This window comes from Stylophora pistillata, chromosome 6 (genome assembly GCF_964205215.1).
Source record: "Stylophora pistillata chromosome 6, jaStyPist1.2, whole genome shotgun sequence".
NCBI lineage: Eukaryota > Metazoa > Cnidaria > Anthozoa > Scleractinia > Pocilloporidae > Stylophora > Stylophora pistillata.
The window spans coordinates 5,288,550-5,305,748 of NC_142524.1; the positions used below are offsets into that span (position 1 = coordinate 5,288,550).

Here is a 17,199-nt window from a genome sequence, read left to right on the forward strand (position 1 = left end):
AAGTAATCAACTACCTCTGTAAATAAAACATTGATTAAAAAAAAAAAACTACTACTTGCAGTTAGTTATATATACATATGTATATGTAAGTGCATTTTTAACAACTTTAACACAGGTAAATTTTGTTTTCAGCGACAAACACGTCGCAAACCAGAAACATTCATTATGATAATCGTTAACGACATTTTCCATTTTCAAACTCTATAACAATTACAAAATGTTGAACACGCATTTGCACACAAAGAACAATTTTCCTTTCAATGGCGTCCACACAATGCACAATTGTTTCCTGAATATAGTACTTAAGAATGGAAGAGTTCAATTTAACATTTGACGAAAGTAAACACCTCACGTGGAGGAAAGAGCAGAAAATGGCCCGCGCGCACATTTTCTAGAACCTGATAAATTTGTCTCAAGATAATAGACAAATTTATCACTCTACCCACGTCATTCGATGCTAGTGAGAAAAAAAAAATCCAACTCTTTTCTCAGTTGTGAAAGTTACAGGATTGAAGGTTACAAAAAAATACAAAAGTTATATATGACCTGAGTAGGATATCAAGTTGTTACCAATAGGAAATTTCTTAGCCAAAAAAATACACATGAAGATATGTTGCTATTGACAACATGTTTTTAATTCACTCGAATGTTTATAATTCTTATTTTAATAATACTTAGTTCATGAGAAGAAAAAATCTAAACAAATGGAAACAATTTCCATATTTCCTCCCCTTACCCGATAAAGAATATCTCGCTATTAACATCTGAAATTTTAAGAATTTTGATAATTTCGTCATGTGTGTGTATTCCTGTGTAAACGTCCCCCGGGCATCAAAATTGTTTATCTTATCTCCTGGCTGAGACTTCGGTGCAAATTCTTTTAGCATCTGGAATTCCACTCATACTTTTGTAATTTATCTAACTAATTACAGTGTTTTCTTAGAAAAAACCGTGTGCCGAGCGCTTAATGTGAATTAGTCTAAAACAGTTCAGCGAAAAAGCACTCTAAAACAGTTCAAAAGGCGAGGAAGCAGCCAAGCGTTCTTTGTTTGTTTCCTTGTTAGTTTACCACAAAGTTGCACAGCAACCAAGCAGAGTACCTGCGTCACGACTATTTGTGAAATCAATAACCTTGACGTAAACACGTGTTAATTTTTCCATAGTCAAAGTCTTAAGCAAATTATTGGTGCAAAACCGCGTCAAAATGGACATAATTTAAAGCCAATATCTATTTTAAAGCAGTCTAGAGAGAATTTTCTTCAACTCTGGTTGGTGTGATAACGTTTCCTTGAAAAGCAATTGCCTTACTCTGACCCTAAAAACAAAAGAAAACAACAACAACAACATTAAAAAAATTATATTTTTTGAAAAATCTGACCTCAAGTTGAGGGTTATGAAACGTAACCAACCTTTCCTTCGGGCAAACTAACAAGGTCCCAGATCCTCGCAAATCCGTCAGCAGAGCAGGAGACAACCCTGTGCGGTGCAGCCTGGGAATAAAGTTGTCAAAGTTATGGCGGCCCTTGAAAGTGAAGTGAAAGAGGTTTGTACTCAACACACAGAGCACAATTAAAGGAGCATAATCCTACCTTAACACAGAACACAGGCCCTTTGTGTCCCTGTAACGATCGTAGACACGTACAAGTACTTACGTCCCACTCCTTCAATAAATGATCCCTGCGATTTAAAACAGAAAAAACCCACAAAAACCACAATACTTTCAATTGTAACCTTTTGGACCTCGGAGCGCTATTCAGTTCCAACATAAGTATCTTGGAGGACTTTTTGGTACAGCCTTTTCTAGTATGTACATCTTGTAAAGGAAATCATGCATGTATATTTTTAAAAGGATTCAAGGAAAACAATAATCCTCGCAAATGTGCTGTGAGCTTTAAGCAACTGCAGAAGAGAAGCCTCAAAAATATTTAAGAGTGTTGCTGGCTCAAACTCTATAACGAAACGAACCACTTTGAGATCCAAACAGAGACAATATTGATAACAAAGCTAATAAAACGCCAACATGAATTGGTAAGTGATGACGAAAGATCTTGGCTCAAAGTCTCGGTGAGAGCGGGTCTGTTTTCTCAAATTCAAAAAGGCTGTGCGAATCGACAATCCATAAAAAGAAGTGCGAGAGTTTTCTATATTAGAGAAGAAGCGTTCTTGGTTAGTATTAGCTAAAATCGTAACAATTACATACAATCAAGCGCGCGAACTAAACTAAAATCAAGTGAGAGGGATAACTTATCCATTTCGTTCAAATGATGACATCCCCCAAACCTAGCTTGTAAAAATTGGTTTGGCCTTATCTGGCGCCATTACTTCAATATTTTTATTTGCGCTATCTGAGAAGAGTTACAGGAGACTTTCTCGCAAGAAAATGAAATGATCCAGGAAAAAATTCAAGAAGTCTTACCCTCCCGATGAGAAGAAATGTTGATGACCATTGTAATCCAGAGAGTGGACTGGGCCCTCGTGACCCTCAATGGCAGCTTCACAGTTTCCCGTTTCCAGGTTCCAGAACATTATCATGCCGTCCGCTGACCCACTGATCACTAGCTTACCAAGCACCTTTCCAAAGAAAAAGAAACAAAAAAGAAAAACATACAAAGACAGATTTAGATATTTTACTGGCAATTTAGTTCTACAAAATGTTGGGACTCAAACTAATCGCAACTTCGTAACCCGCGTACCCGCGTTTTCCAGCGCTTTTGCTAGTTGGCCTGTTTTTACTCTGCATTCTCATTGACCAGTCGCGATAATTTCCTTTGTTCTAATTGGTTGTTGTCCTTTTTATGACACTCATTCCAAAACCGCTGTAAGAAGTAACGAGTTCATCACTTCTAAGAGCTACCGAGTTGAGAGATCTTACCGTTGCGGCCAGAACAGCGTCTCTATGTCCTTCCAATGTATGAAGACACTCTCTTGTCTTTATGTCCCACAATTTTAACGTCCTACAAAGCGGGTGAAGAAAAAAACGCAACAAAAAATCGGCATTAGAGTCTTCAGTTAAAAAAACCATGCAGGTACGAATGATTTTCTGTAATATTCAAATAGCGGTTAGCATTTGGTGATGTATTAGAACCCTATCAAGAGCAAAGTAAGCACAACAACAGTTTGGTCGACAGAACTTTTCTTTCCCTTTCCGCTTGATTCGAGCTTTTCTGCAGTTTCCGCTAGACGCAAGTTTTCCCGCGCTAACCGCTTGATGCAGTTTTCCCGCGCTAACCGCTTGTAGCAGGTTGCCAGCGCTTACCGCCTGTAGCTGGTTTCCCGCACTAACCGCTTATTGCAGGTTTTCTCACGCTAACCGTTTATTGCAGTTTTCCCGCGATTACCGTTTGTTGCAGGTCTCCTGCACTTACCGTTTGTTACATATTTCCCGCCCCTACCGCCCCAAAAATCGTTCACAGATATATTTATTTTCCTTACCTATCAGTGGAACCGCTGACAAGGTAATCTCCATTTAGCTGAAGACACGTAACAGCTCCTAGGAATTCACAGATTAAGTGCATTCACTGTTAGCAAAGTATACAGACTGAAAGTTGCCAATTAGAGCTGGCAGCTGGCCAAAACCACAGGCTACTCTGTCATGCTGGTCAAATATTTTCACTTTAATTTATCTTAAGGGCAACAAAACCAATTTCTAGGACGACCATTTCCCACTTTCGAGTGAAATTGAATGTACAGTTTACCGGTGACAGGCTCAAATGTGTGAATCAATTCTACATTCAGAATTTTTTCAAAGGTTTGTGCGCGCTTTGTAAAACGCCTGGGATACTTCAACTTAATAGTTCCCACTGATGCACGTAATCTAACGAAACAACATGGCGTCCACGATAAACTAGCCGCCGACCATTTCTTCTTTGCCTCGCTTTCAAACTTACTGACATCCTAGCCGAACACATAGAGCTTAACCTCTGCGCCACTGACCAATAAACAACTGATATTAATCCTTGTACCTTCGTGTCCTTCAATTACGGATTCGCATTCCCATGTGTCTGTGCTCCAAATGCGGAGGGTACGGTCATGTGACCCACTCACTCTGAAAGGAAAATATAGCAATGTTTGAGCGTTAAAGGTAACTTTTGATTGCCTTGGTTTCACTCCATAACATGCAAAGGAAAGGCAATAGTTTTATTTTTTTTGTTCTACTTCACTTATTCACTTACAGGATTTTTCCATTAAACTGCAAGCTGGAAACGCATCCAGAATGCCCATAGAGTACTTTCAATCTGTGGAACTTAACAATGTGCCAAACCTAAAATCATAAAACTCAACTGTTAGTAAAAGAGCCCAAAAAATTAACGCTTGGTTTCCGCAAGATCGGAGGATTAAATGTAAACAAAAGGACAAAACTTCGGCGACTGAATTAACCGATCTCGCGAATGGGTCCCCCTCGCTTCCCTGCGCTTGAGGCACTGACTTTTTTGTGTTGGTTTATTTGTCTTTTTCCTTTTTTTCCAAATTGACCTCTCGTAAGCTTTTTTCGATATTTGTCTCTGTTGCTATTGGCTGATTTAACGACACCTATCGCAAATCACGGAGTCAGAGTTATTACACCCAACGGTACAAATCAGAAAACGGATCTCCCAGGCTTGATTAAAAAGATTTTCTGGAGTCTCAATAGGTAAAAAAGAATTGATAACTCAAGAAGACACAAACCATGATGGTCATATCCCACGAGCCGCTGATGATTTTTTCATCGTCAAACTGCAGACATCGCACTCCACCCTAAAACCAAATAACAAAGTGCAGGGTTTTCAATAAAAGCCAGTTATCGGGACAGAGCTGAATAACGTATGCGCATGTGCTGTTTTGGCGCGGAAAACGGATTTTGAGTCGTTCGCATGGTTCACATTCTATTCTGTTGCTTCGAGGCGTTGTTTTCCTTGCCGTTTTTCTTTTACAGAACAACAGCGCGCACTCTAATGGGTCAATTCAGTGTCCACCATTTGCCCAGGGGTGTACGCTGCTGACGTGAGCAAATACAAAGACTAGTTTTGGCGCACTTGTTTTTTCTGGTCACGTAAGATTTGTTAAATAAAAGAGAACTCTTTTGCTACAATGCATCAAAGCTATGATATAAAACAAATGGTAAACACCAAAGCGTACACTATAGAGTTATGAATGCACTTAGGAGGTTTGCTAAGCACTCAAGAAGCAAGAGTCGCTCTCGGCAACCACCTCGTGCGACTCTTACGCTTCTTTCTTTATCATTTGTTAATGAGAATACACAAGGAGATAAGCGGGAGGTTGTTAGATGTACTTTGACAAAAAACCAAATTCTCTCAACTTATTTGAAAGGAATTCTGTAGCAGCAAGGAGGAAGAATGCTAAAATTACAAATACGTCTTCAAAGTCTCCATTTATGGCAGGCCAAATCAGTTGATCATTTACAAAGTGCAACAGAGGAGTTAAAATCGGAACTACCAGGAAAAAAAATCCAATTAGTTACAATGCGAAGGTGTTAACCCGAATCCTCTTGATTTCAAATCTAGCGCTGTAAAACACTTGTGTCCATGCCGCCAACCAAGAAACAAGGATATGTTGCGGTTAAAGAAAGCTTTCCCTTACGATCCATAATAGTCACCAATAGTCAATAATAGTCACAAAACAACAGTCACAGTCGTATCTTCCCAACTGATGAGAGAATAATACCTTGTGGCCTTTTAGCTTGTGAATACCTCGCCCGCTTCTCACATCCCATACTCTAAAAATGGAGAGAAAATCATAACTAAGATCACTTTTAAGGAAAGAATAAATAACACGCAACCTAATCTGACTATTATCCTTAAACGTTCTCTTGAAATACATCTGAAATAAATGAATTTCATTATTCAAGCAAAAAAACTTTGCCAGACTTTAATAATGCTTGAAGAACCCGTTTGAGCCCACCGTATTGTGCGGTCTGCAGAGCCGGTAATAATCCTTGTTTTGTCGAACTGTAAGCAGAGTATGGCGTCCATATGTCCCTAAAGAATACAAAACGAAGGAAGCGAGACGGAATACAATGTTTGGTTTTAAACAGATGACTTGTAACGGAGATTCTTGGGTATTTAAAAAAAGCGTTATGGCTAACGTTCTTCTCACCTGCAATCTCCGTACTCTTCGGACAGCTAAAACACCTTGAACTGCAAGTGAGAGATAACGAAATTTATGCCTGCCTCTTTCTCCATCACTTTCCTGTCAGATAAACAAAAACACGATTTTAGCTTGCAAGCAGGCCTCCATTATTAGCCCTGCAGGGCACACGTTCCTTCGCCCGCGGGAAGATTGGAGACAAGTCGAGGAGAGGTTTTACCGGACGCCTGGTACCAACAGACCTCTGGCCGACTCGCTTTGCTCAATCCCGTTTGTCCTAAACATACGGTAGACACTGAAAAAAAGTGGTAAGTTTCTAAAGAAACTGTGGTGCAGGGTCGGTGGGAGTAATTTTGGTTCTATCAATTGAGTTGATAAATGTAAACTGGCCACTGCAAAGAGTTTCGAAAGCTGACGTTTCGAGCGTTAGCCCTTCGTCTGAGCGAATTATATATTACACATTGCCTTGAACCATAGTTAGTAGAGGGGTCCCCTCTACTTACTATTCTTGAACTTACCAATAAGTTAGATGCTTGCACAAGAATAGGCCGTACATCCAATGCAACTTCCAAATCTTCAGATTTCTCTCCGCCATCCTGAGCCAGTGCCTTCAAACTGCGTGTCAGGAGCTTGAGGTTGCCACCTGTGAGATCATTTCCATCAAAGTCTGCTGCTGCTGCAAACTCGTCACCATGCTCCTTTTGATCAGCAGCCGGGGCAGACTGAGCGGGTCCAATGTCCTCCATCATTTGAGATATCAAAAGTTCAGCTGGTAAAGGAAAGGAATCAATATGAACTCCAAGTGCAAAACGGCAGAAAATCAGTTTTTTCAAACAAAGATACTTACAGTGTTAACTTTTTTAAAGCCTAAAAATCTGGTGCTATTTACATAGCTTATCTCGGTTTCCATGAAGCATAAAGCAAGAAGGAGTATTCCAACTCCCCCTGGATGGGATGCTGGTACAACGGAAATTTACCCTCCAGAGTTTCATCGGCTTTCCCTGACAATTCCTCAGTACTCATTTACACTCCAGGGGGGAGAGAAGCACTGTGAGAGTAAAGCATTTTCCCCAAGAACATGACACATTGATCTAGAACCCAGACCCCTTGACCCAGAGTCCATTGCCCTGCCCATTGGGTCACTGCTCTTCTATATTTACATAACTGACCTGTAAAAAACACATCACTTACCAACATCACTCTGCACTTTCTTTAACTCATCTTTGTCAATGGGCTCGGGTGGCAATTCTGATGACAAAAGAACATATGCAACCATTGAAAAACTGATATTGAATTATTGCCAACTGAGTGATATCAAGGTATCATAACGCATACAAATATATTTCATTGTCACTAGTTTCTATCACTGGAAAAATCTTCACTAGTCTGATGATTCTTGTTATCCATCAAATACATTGTATGTTACCCTTGTATGACATTGGACTAAGCCTACCACCTGACCCCATATTGTTCCAAGCAAACCCTGGGGAATATCCATTGTTAGTATATACCACATAGGTCAATACATATATCTTATTAACCAAGCTTGAGGGCCATACTGGGAGAATATCGGCCCGAGGTCTTGACAGTATGGACCGAGCGCAGCGAGGTCCGTACAAAAAAGACCGAGGGCCGATATTCTTCCAGTACGGTCCCGACAAAGCTTGGTTAATAAGAGATTTATTATACGACTGAAGTTCAAAGGGACACAAGTGTGGTATCATTCGGGACCATTCGGGACAGTGCCTGGTCCAATACTTAGAGAATATTGGACAGGCAATAGAGCATTTCGATTGGTTGATTTTAGTTATTGGCCCTCTGACTGCCCGAGTCGTGTAATAATGCTTCCTTCACACACTGATTAGCTAGTTGAGAAGTAAATACCGTAACTTCTCTAATAAGCCCCCCAGGGGGACTTATGTATTTCAGGTACTTTGGGGGGGGTGGCTCATTAGAGGGGGGTAGTTATTAATTTAGCCCAATGTTGACTTACCGGGATACAATAGGATATGATGTGCCGTATTTATTCAAAAATTGTTCTCATTTTACACTTTTTCATTTACCAAATTGGCAGAGTCAAAATCTTCAGTTAAGTCTGATGTTAAGTCTGTATACCGTATTCAACAACATGATAAAATCACTCAATCAATCACCATAATCAATTTTAAATGACAAATTAACATTACAGTACTTGAATAAATCTATGATCATACTTACAGACATGGAGTGTTATTTTGAATTTTTGTTTGCAGAATGGGAGGGGGGGGGGGCCCAAATAGAGGGTAAGGCTTAATAAATTTATTCCTCTAAAGAAGGGGGGGACTTGATAGAGGATTTATAGTGGCAATTACTTTTCATCTCAGTTAAGCAACTGATGAGACAAAATCTCATGTCAAGAGTTTAATTTCTGACCATTTTTTGATATATTGGAAGAAAGAAACCAAGCTTTTGGTATCTGGCTGGTATATACTAAAACAATTATTTCACCTCAGTGTTGTTAAGGTGGCAGATATTCACCTCCACTTTGGTGAATAATTGTTAACTAAATATGTGACACAAGTCAGTTGTGCTTTTTGTGCACACTGACTAGCTAGTTCAGAAGTTATTATGCAACTACCAGTACTAAACCTCTGCATAGCAGCTGCAGGGAAAAAATCGTGTGTCAAGAGTTTAAATTTGTAAATTATCCAGGCACAGCAAAAAACACTAGAAAGATGATAAACATGCTTTAAAATATGCTCACATATATTTCCTTGACACTATATTTATTGACACTGACAGTTTCCCTTTCCTTTTCCTATGATTTCCTCTCCAAAAGGTCAGAGATATGTTTAACATGTCTCTGATTACCACTACTACATAAGTAGGGTTCATTACTGCCAGGATTGCTTTCTAAACTCTTACATTTCATGAAATCGCAGTACACATAAGATGATTTTCGTATTCAAATTCATTAATGTCTCTAACTTTTTAAAACTGCATGTTGTCTCCTGATCTTTACTTTTAAGCCTCCCTTTTCATTAAACAGTCTCAGATAGATCTATAGCAAATGGTTTGAAATATTTAAAATAAATATACCAGTTACTCTTGACTGCTTCTTTTCCTCCTGTCCGGCAGCTTCTAACTTCTCTTTAAACTCTGTGGCAGAAATGTAACATTCCACTTTTCATAATTGATATTTTGTAACATTTCACCTACCTCGATATAAAGGCAATCTGTTGGAATTAAGTCAGTCTAGGTTGCTATTTGATGGCGGGGGAAATTCATATATCCTCCCCAGAAGCGAAATAAAGCACCCACAGCAAAGACATCAATAGTTATTGGCAAATTTGGTAATACTTTCTGCTTATGAAAATAACAAAACTATTGAGAGTAAAAAAATATTTTGGCTCATCATCACCTTCACGTTCTTTTTACTGACCCACCTGACTTAGACAAATTCAACTGTTTAACAACTGTCATGATAACTCCAAACTTTGGAAATCTTTTAACTAATCATAAGGCTATATCAATAGACCAATTTTGATATATTTCAACGTGACAGACTGGTGACGAAACTCCAACACCAAAGCGAGGCTCCGGAGAATACGGCGCGAATAATAAAAACAAATACACCACTACAAACACTGCAAGGATAGCCATGTGCGATTGATAAATAGGGTATATTCTCGGTTTTTTTTTTCATCCATTGCTGTTCATCTTCGTGTGTAGCATGGTAAAGTATTGTGTTGTTGTGCTTTGCCGCAATGGGAGTAAGAAAAGATCGGATCTCAGTTATTTTTGCTTTCCTACAAGACCCAATGAGCGTAAGAAGTGGGAAGTTTTCTGTAAGCGAGCAGATAAAAAATTCAAGGCACTGGGTGATCCACGAATCTGTTCCTTGCATTTTAAGGAAAGCGACAGCGAGATTTCAAGTTCTGGTAGAAATAGTGTACATTCAGACTGCTATCCGACTATCTTTGATCCAACGAAATCTACTAATACTGTGAGTTCATGTTCGAAACGTCTTGCCGATAGGAAGGCACAGTGTGATGAACAACCGCAAGCCAAGAAAGTTTGTCCCAGAAAGCTCTATGAGGACTCCAATGAGACTTGCGTGGATTTTAGTGCTGATGCAATTTCAGTAAACCATGATCACTCGTACTTTTGCAGCCAGGAACAAGCAACACCGAAATATAACTCGAACAGTTCTGATACTATGCTTGTGAAAGGCAAATATTCTACGGCATGTCAAACAGACTTGACAGCTGATGAAATAGACTACTTGGTAACTGACCTGGAAGAGTGCAGGAGGGAGGAGATAGTTGCATATATCTGGGAAGGTGACTTCTGGAAATATCGAGAGGTTCCTACTCCAGTTTGATTTCAATATGGATGCAGGGTCTGGCAAAACACCCTCATCTGTGGCAAGTAATTCGGCCATGATATGATTTTCATTTTCACTTTCCCCTTCAGTCACTTTCAGGAGCTTCATTGAATGAGCATTAAACGAAAGCTCAACCAACTCGGCCTTTCTTCTACACTTTCCTTCTGAGGATGTTTGTATCCCTCTTCCTTGAAGGAAGGTTCGCAACCACGGCAACTTTTGATGCTGAAAGTATTGTAGATTGATCTCACCTTTTTTTTCCGACGTGGCCATGACAACGATGATTACTTCGATTTACTTTCAACTCGAAGAAACTACGAATTTTCACTAGAAAAACGATAATAACCCAAGAAAGCAGTTTCTGCTCGAAGATGTGAGCAACCAAAGCTCCATTCGAATGAATTTTGTTCCCCGGAGCCTCGCTTGGGTGTTCAAGTTTCGCTACCAGTCTCTCACATTGAAATATATCGAAATTGGTCTATTAGATTTTATATTATGACTCACCTTCCTCATCCTCTTCCTCTAATTTCACCGAGGCTAGATCCTTGTAGTAATTTTGTACTTCTCTATAAGCTTGTTTCCAATCCACAGCGTGACCATGACCAAGGACTTCAATCTTTTCAGTTAAGTTTGAAATTCCTTCAGAGGCCCCTGAACGCAGAGATAGTGATGGTAAAAAAAAACAACTAATTATTATTATAACCCTTACGAAAACAAACCTATTTTATTTCTATTTAATGTCTATTTTAATGCTATCACCTCTATTTTTATACAATTTTATTTTCTCAGACTTATATTTTATTCCTATTTTACCTGAAAGGGAAAATAGAGCCACAATTTTAACCATATTTTAAGGCAAGGTTGAACAAGGTGGTGTATTTTATTTCTATTTTCTTAAAATGAACAGAAAAATAACCAGCTAAACAGACTATTTTAATCATATTTTATTTTCTACATCTTTCAGTAAAATAGTGATCAAATAGTCTGTTTTATTTCTGTTTTCTGCTGATAGGACATGCTAAAGCCATTTCCTTTGAAAAATATGAAAAAAATAGGCTATCACAACCCTATATTATCAAAGAAAATGTTGAATAATTGCAAAATAGATATAGAATAGACTGTTTTATTTCTATTTTTTGAAGTGGATTCTAATCCATTGAAAAATAGGTATTAAATAGTCTATTTTAATTCTATTTTCTTCAAAGTAACACAGACCCACAATATTTTAAACAGCAACTAGGTGTGAAGTGTAATAACCTGTCCTGTTTTATACCTATTTTATTTTTGAATTCAAGCTTGACTAACATACAGTACTCTAAAGTCACAGTTTCTGTGTTGACAAGATAAAGATGAGTTCAAATTTGAAAACATTGGGTAGAAGTTTTCAAGTTTCGCGGTCATAAAAATCTCTACACAGATTCTTTAAAACTGAAACCACTAAATTTAAATTTATAACCCCAAACACAACATTATGCTTACCCAGTGAAGCAATTTTAGCTTTCCAAAGTCTGCTGTCATTTGTTAAGAATCTCCAACGATAACAAACCTTAAGAAAAGGAATCACAAACTAGATTTATTTAGTTGTTGCCATTAACACACATGATGATAGAAGGTTTGTTTAGGAAGTGCCACATGCCTAATAGAAAAAAAAAAACTTGCAAACACAAAGAAAAGGGAAAAAATAAAGTTTAAATGCACTCTTCCTTACATGTATATACCCTCTACCTTAAACCTTTACACCCCACGATCAGTACACATATTCTCCATACTGTTCTCTATACATTTCCTAAGGATCTGACAAGGAGAATCTGTTTAATAATCAAGAGCTTCAGCCTTTAGTTGGAGCTGGAGATCGTTTTCTTAATTCTTCTTGCCCTTTTTATGATAGAAGGAGTGATATTGTAAGGAGAAATTAGATGCTATTCAGTCTCTGGGGGTTAAAGGGATCAGTAGAGGAAAACCATTGGCAATTAGAGTAGTCCAGCAAATAAAAATTTTCTGATTAAAATCTTCTTGATTGACTGCAATTTTTCAAATTAATTTTTTTTTTCATTCTTCTTTTTCTGGATACGGATCATAATGAATAAGAAATTTTAAAGCCAAGAAATAAAGAAATATTCATTTGGTAAAAGTTCAGACAACAAAAGCAAAAATTATAATGAATTAACTAAAATTTTCAAATGATTAAATTTCTTACCTGAGAACTTTGACACAAGCTTCTAACATTTAAAAAAGAAAAGACATAGAGCAGGACATTGTCTGGGACACAGTTTAGATCTGTTGTATCTCTGAGTCTGAAATGATCATAATAAAGATTGATGGGTATTTTACATCAGTATTTATTTATTTAGCATTATAGTGGCTTCACCTATGTGGAGTAACAATTACATACCAAGTTTCTTTCACATGAATTGTCTCAAATACAATGTATTAAATAATTTGCAGGATACAAAATAATCACCATCCATCCTAAGATATTTTTTTTCTTGAATAAAAGGTATAGGTTTGGATAAGCATGAGTGAAAAGGTCTGCTCACCAAATGCAAATTACCCAAAATATGAACCCCTTGTGACTTGATTTCTACTAAGCAAGCAACCACCTCCTGTGAGCCACCACCTAGAATTGACATTTCATGTGGTCGCTTATTGGAGGTTCAACTCTAATTTTTCAATACTTTTGTGTAAAAGATAGATGCTTTTTTCATTCTTTTTATGTAAAAGATAGAAGCCTTTTTTTGTCGTCCCTTACCTCTGGGTTAGACACTGTGCGAAGAAATTTAGAGATTCTTCATCACAGCACTTCACCACCTCTGATAATAGCTCTAATCTCTTATAAGTTGGCCATTCATCCAGCCACTGGCCAGGAACAAAATAATAATCAATTAATTCATTAGAAGAATTCAGCTACTGTGGTGATAATAAGTACTTAAAACCACATAATGTAGGATTAGTAATGACAATGCAGTACTTACATGTACTATCAATGACATCCGAGCCCAGTTGTATAAAGGGCAGATATAGCACTATCCAACAAACAAATGGCTATCCAGTCAATAACCAATAGCAAAACAAACTGGGCAATCCACTAGAGAAAGATTTACCCAGTGGTAAGCATTATCCGACCTTCAAACAACCAGGGCCTTCAAAGTAAACCTTCCCAAAGCAGTTTTAGGAGATAAAATTTGCTTAAAATTTATCAAGATTGTAATTTTAATGTACAGGTAAGAACAAGAAAGAAAGATTGAAAATTTGAGTTGTGTCAAAAAATGAAGAGGGCTGATATGAAGTGGAAATAAGTGCCATAATATCCAAAAAAATGAATTGAAACAAACTTGTACAGGACCACTTTTAAGGAAGCATGCACACTTTGCCACAATACCCCATTCCATTTTTTGTTGTTGCAAAATCACTGAAAATTATTAGTTCATATTAACCAAGCAGGAGGTCTGTAAGGGAGAATCTTGACCAAGGTCACCAGTACAGACCAAACGCAGTGAGGTCTGTACCAGTGACCGAGGTCTAAATTCTCCTATACAGACCGACCTAGCTCCGTTAATAAGATGTCTATTATATGGCTGTGTCTTATATGCCAATTTTTTATATTCTTTGTACCTTTTTTTTCTAGACTGGTCCAGATGCCGGTCTACATGGGAAAATCTAGACTGCTTTCAATATTGATTTCCGCCAATCAAATTCGTGAATTACACAGTTCTCAGTCCTTGTGAGACTTAGCCATATAATAAGGTGCAATATTGTACAGGGGGGGGGGGGAGGGGAAGAAGTAAGGATATTAAGGATAAAACTGGTATGTTGTTCCAGGATATTGGAATTTTAATGGTAATGTTGCATTGGTGAGAGTAACAAGGTAATTTTGGTTTTATCAACTGAGTTGATAAATGTAAATTGTAAAGAGTTTCAAAGCTGATGTTTCTAGCATTAGCTATTCATGAGAGCAAATGACAAAGGGCTGATGCTAGAAACATCAAGATTACATAGGTATTCTGCAGTTGGACCCAGGTATGTAGTACCTGATGAATCTGACTGAGTTGAGATTTAAAATGATTTGAAAGTTTGCTCCTTCTTGGCTTGATCAGATGGCCTCCTTTGTAGCCTTTCCACCATTTATCGTGTTTGAATGTAACTGGTGCATGCCCGTAGAGCTTATTTTTATCTCCAGTCTTTGGGGTGGTTCTCATGTGGCCAAGCTGTTTATGATTGAAGTGTGGGAAAAAATTTGGTGTACTAACTCTCCTTATAAATGGTGGGGCGTGTTCATGCCGGTGGTTTTCTTCCATGCCAGCAGCTGGTTTTATAGAATGAGTTGTAGCTGTCAAAGCTGTACCCCCATCAGGGCTGTGAGGGGAATCAACACTCCCCTCAGGGATCCCCACGGTCCTATGGTCTGCGGTAAGATTCATACTACTATTCTGATCATGAAATCCTCCTGATTCGCTCTGAAAACTGTCAACATCCTTGTCTTTGAGTTTATCTTCCTCGCCAACCGTGGTTAAAGAATTCACCCGATCTACTTCCTGCGATGGCTGAAGGGCATTTTTCAATTCTTCTGCGCTAAAGCTTGGAGCAGGGCCTGTGTGAACCAATCGCGCCTGAATACGAGCAGTTGGATAAATCCCTTTCAGCCGAGTCGTAAAATCCCTGTGAAACACTGGCTCAAGCGTCGTCACAAACGCCTGTAATTGACCTTTCGTACACTTTTCAGAGACGCCGCACAATAGGATCCGTTGTTGCCACGACCTCCAGTCTGTAAACCACTCGCAAACTTTTTTGCATATCTGCTTGTGAGAGAACAAGCTACTCACTAATTGCAAGTCAACAGTGCTGAGTTCCAAGCTTGGGAGTACTAAAGGTCTTTGGAGATTTTTTAATCCTACCCATTTAGTCTTCTTTTCCTGTTTGCAAGCGCTGGCTTTCACATTCGGTAGAAAACTTAGCTCATCCCTTCCGTCCGCCATTTTGGCGTCGACAGTCTCTGTTAGGTTTCTCTGTGGCGTTCCTCGGCAACAGGAAAGGATTAAACCGCGCTCATACCCAGTTCTCATATCGTCTCCAGACCTCTGTTTTGCAGGCATGAGTCCAAATTCTAAGACATTAATTAAAAAGATTAATTTGTTAATAGCGAGAATATTAACTTAATTACAGGAGTTTCACTGGGTACCGAGAAATTTCTGAAAGATTGTTTAGTAAGTAGTTAATTTGGTTAGGCAGGGGACGTTAAAGAACCCACTCACAAGATTACCGTGATGTGGTCTGGCCTGTTTACTGGGAATTGGGGGGGAGCATCTTCAAATAAGTTCCTTCGATTGTTTGTAAACTGCTGATGCAGTCCAGTCAAAGTCCCTCGAAGAGTGTTGTGATGCGCATTTGATCATATCCACATGTTAATTTGCGCAATATAAATATTAAACTATTATTACTATTATTATTATTATTATTATTATTATTATTATTATTATGAAATAAAAAAAAAATTTAATTTAAGAGAAAAATCGAGTTTGGAAACTCGAATTTTCTCTTATATCATTATTATTATTATTATTATTATTATTATTATTATTATTATTATTATTATTCACAGTAAAGAAAGATGTTTTTCGTCTGGTCACGACCGTGGGCAAAGAAAAAGTTCTTAGTTCCCATGAGGAATTGAATCTCAAATGTTCGGATTCCGCGCTCCGATGGTCTATCTTTAGGTCTGATGTTCGATACATCATGAAAACTCAGAATTTTTTTTCTGTCCCACGCTCGTGACAAGACGAAAACATCTTTCTCTATTTCTTTACCGAGCTCAAAACTTACCATCTTTCTTATTCTATCATTCACATTGTCTCGAATGTATTTGAAAATCAGTGCTATTTGCAATATGTCATGCCGTCGTGAGTCACCGTGCATACACGAAATATGGACACGGGAAATGGAAAATAAAGGGACAATTAGAAGAGAGAAGTCCTGAGCTAACTGAGAATCAGTATGGATATGATCGAGAAGAATAACACTCATTGCAAGCGAAAAACTTTTTCAAGATGTACAAACTTTGATGTTGCCTCATTTTAGGCACTAAGCCATTTAAAAAATTACTGACAAGCCTAACTAGACGGTTCTTCAGAGTTCCATTTCAACACAACCATATTTTTTCTGTCTCTGTTTCTGCGAGGTCGACCCATCGGCCACCCATTACCTCTAACTTCATACTGTTTTACACCTGTCAACACTAAACATGGCAGACGAACATGTGCAGGCGCAAAGCGTGTTCTTTTTCTAAAATGTCGACTACACGCACGCTTAAACTGACCACACAATCGAATGCTCTGAGGTTATTCTAAGGAGGCACTGTCGTCGTTTGCTTTCAGTTTTAAGCAGACTAGGCAATTCACTACTTAATATAGTCATGAACTTAAATATAACTCATTACGTACTATTACTACTTCGGACAGACAAGGCGGTGCTAAATAGCGTTCAAATTAAAAAGGAATGCACTAGTTTTTTCAAAATCGAAGCGATGAAAACTGGATGATAAATGATTACTTGTAATTTTTTCCAGGGCAACCCTTATCGCCTGCCAAATTGGTTTATCATATAATTTTACCTAACTGATTGCCTGTTTTATCATTTTTTTGTTTTTGTTTTTGTTTTTCTTGTCATTAGCTTAATTTTTTACAGCTATTGAGCAGTTGACACAAATAATTGAAGTGGGAGCAGATTCACTGTTTTCATTTTTGATTTATAGTGAC

General features: G+C 38.1%; 1 protein-coding gene across 1 annotated transcript; it reads right to left on the reverse strand.

The window, feature by feature from the left end:
* Positions 1-609: 609 nt before the first annotated feature.
* On the reverse strand, positions 610-15,466 carry LOC111323186 (uncharacterized). The gene is made up of 20 exons (XM_022926490.2): positions 14,479-15,466; positions 13,200-13,306; positions 12,648-12,744; positions 11,930-11,996; positions 10,955-11,101; positions 9,163-9,222; positions 7,276-7,332; positions 6,603-6,853; positions 6,094-6,186; positions 5,899-5,975; positions 5,662-5,713; positions 4,666-4,734; positions 4,173-4,261; positions 3,963-4,045; positions 3,433-3,490; positions 2,873-2,954; positions 2,417-2,571; positions 1,590-1,677; positions 1,410-1,490; positions 610-1,315 (listed from the first exon to the last, which is right to left on the reverse strand). Exons 1-20 carry the CDS (start codon positions 15,421-15,423, stop codon positions 1,244-1,246), a joined length of 2,730 nt encoding a protein of 909 aa, XP_022782225.2. The 5' UTR covers positions 15,424-15,466; the 3' UTR covers positions 610-1,243.
* Positions 15,467-17,199: the final 1,733 nt, after the last annotated feature.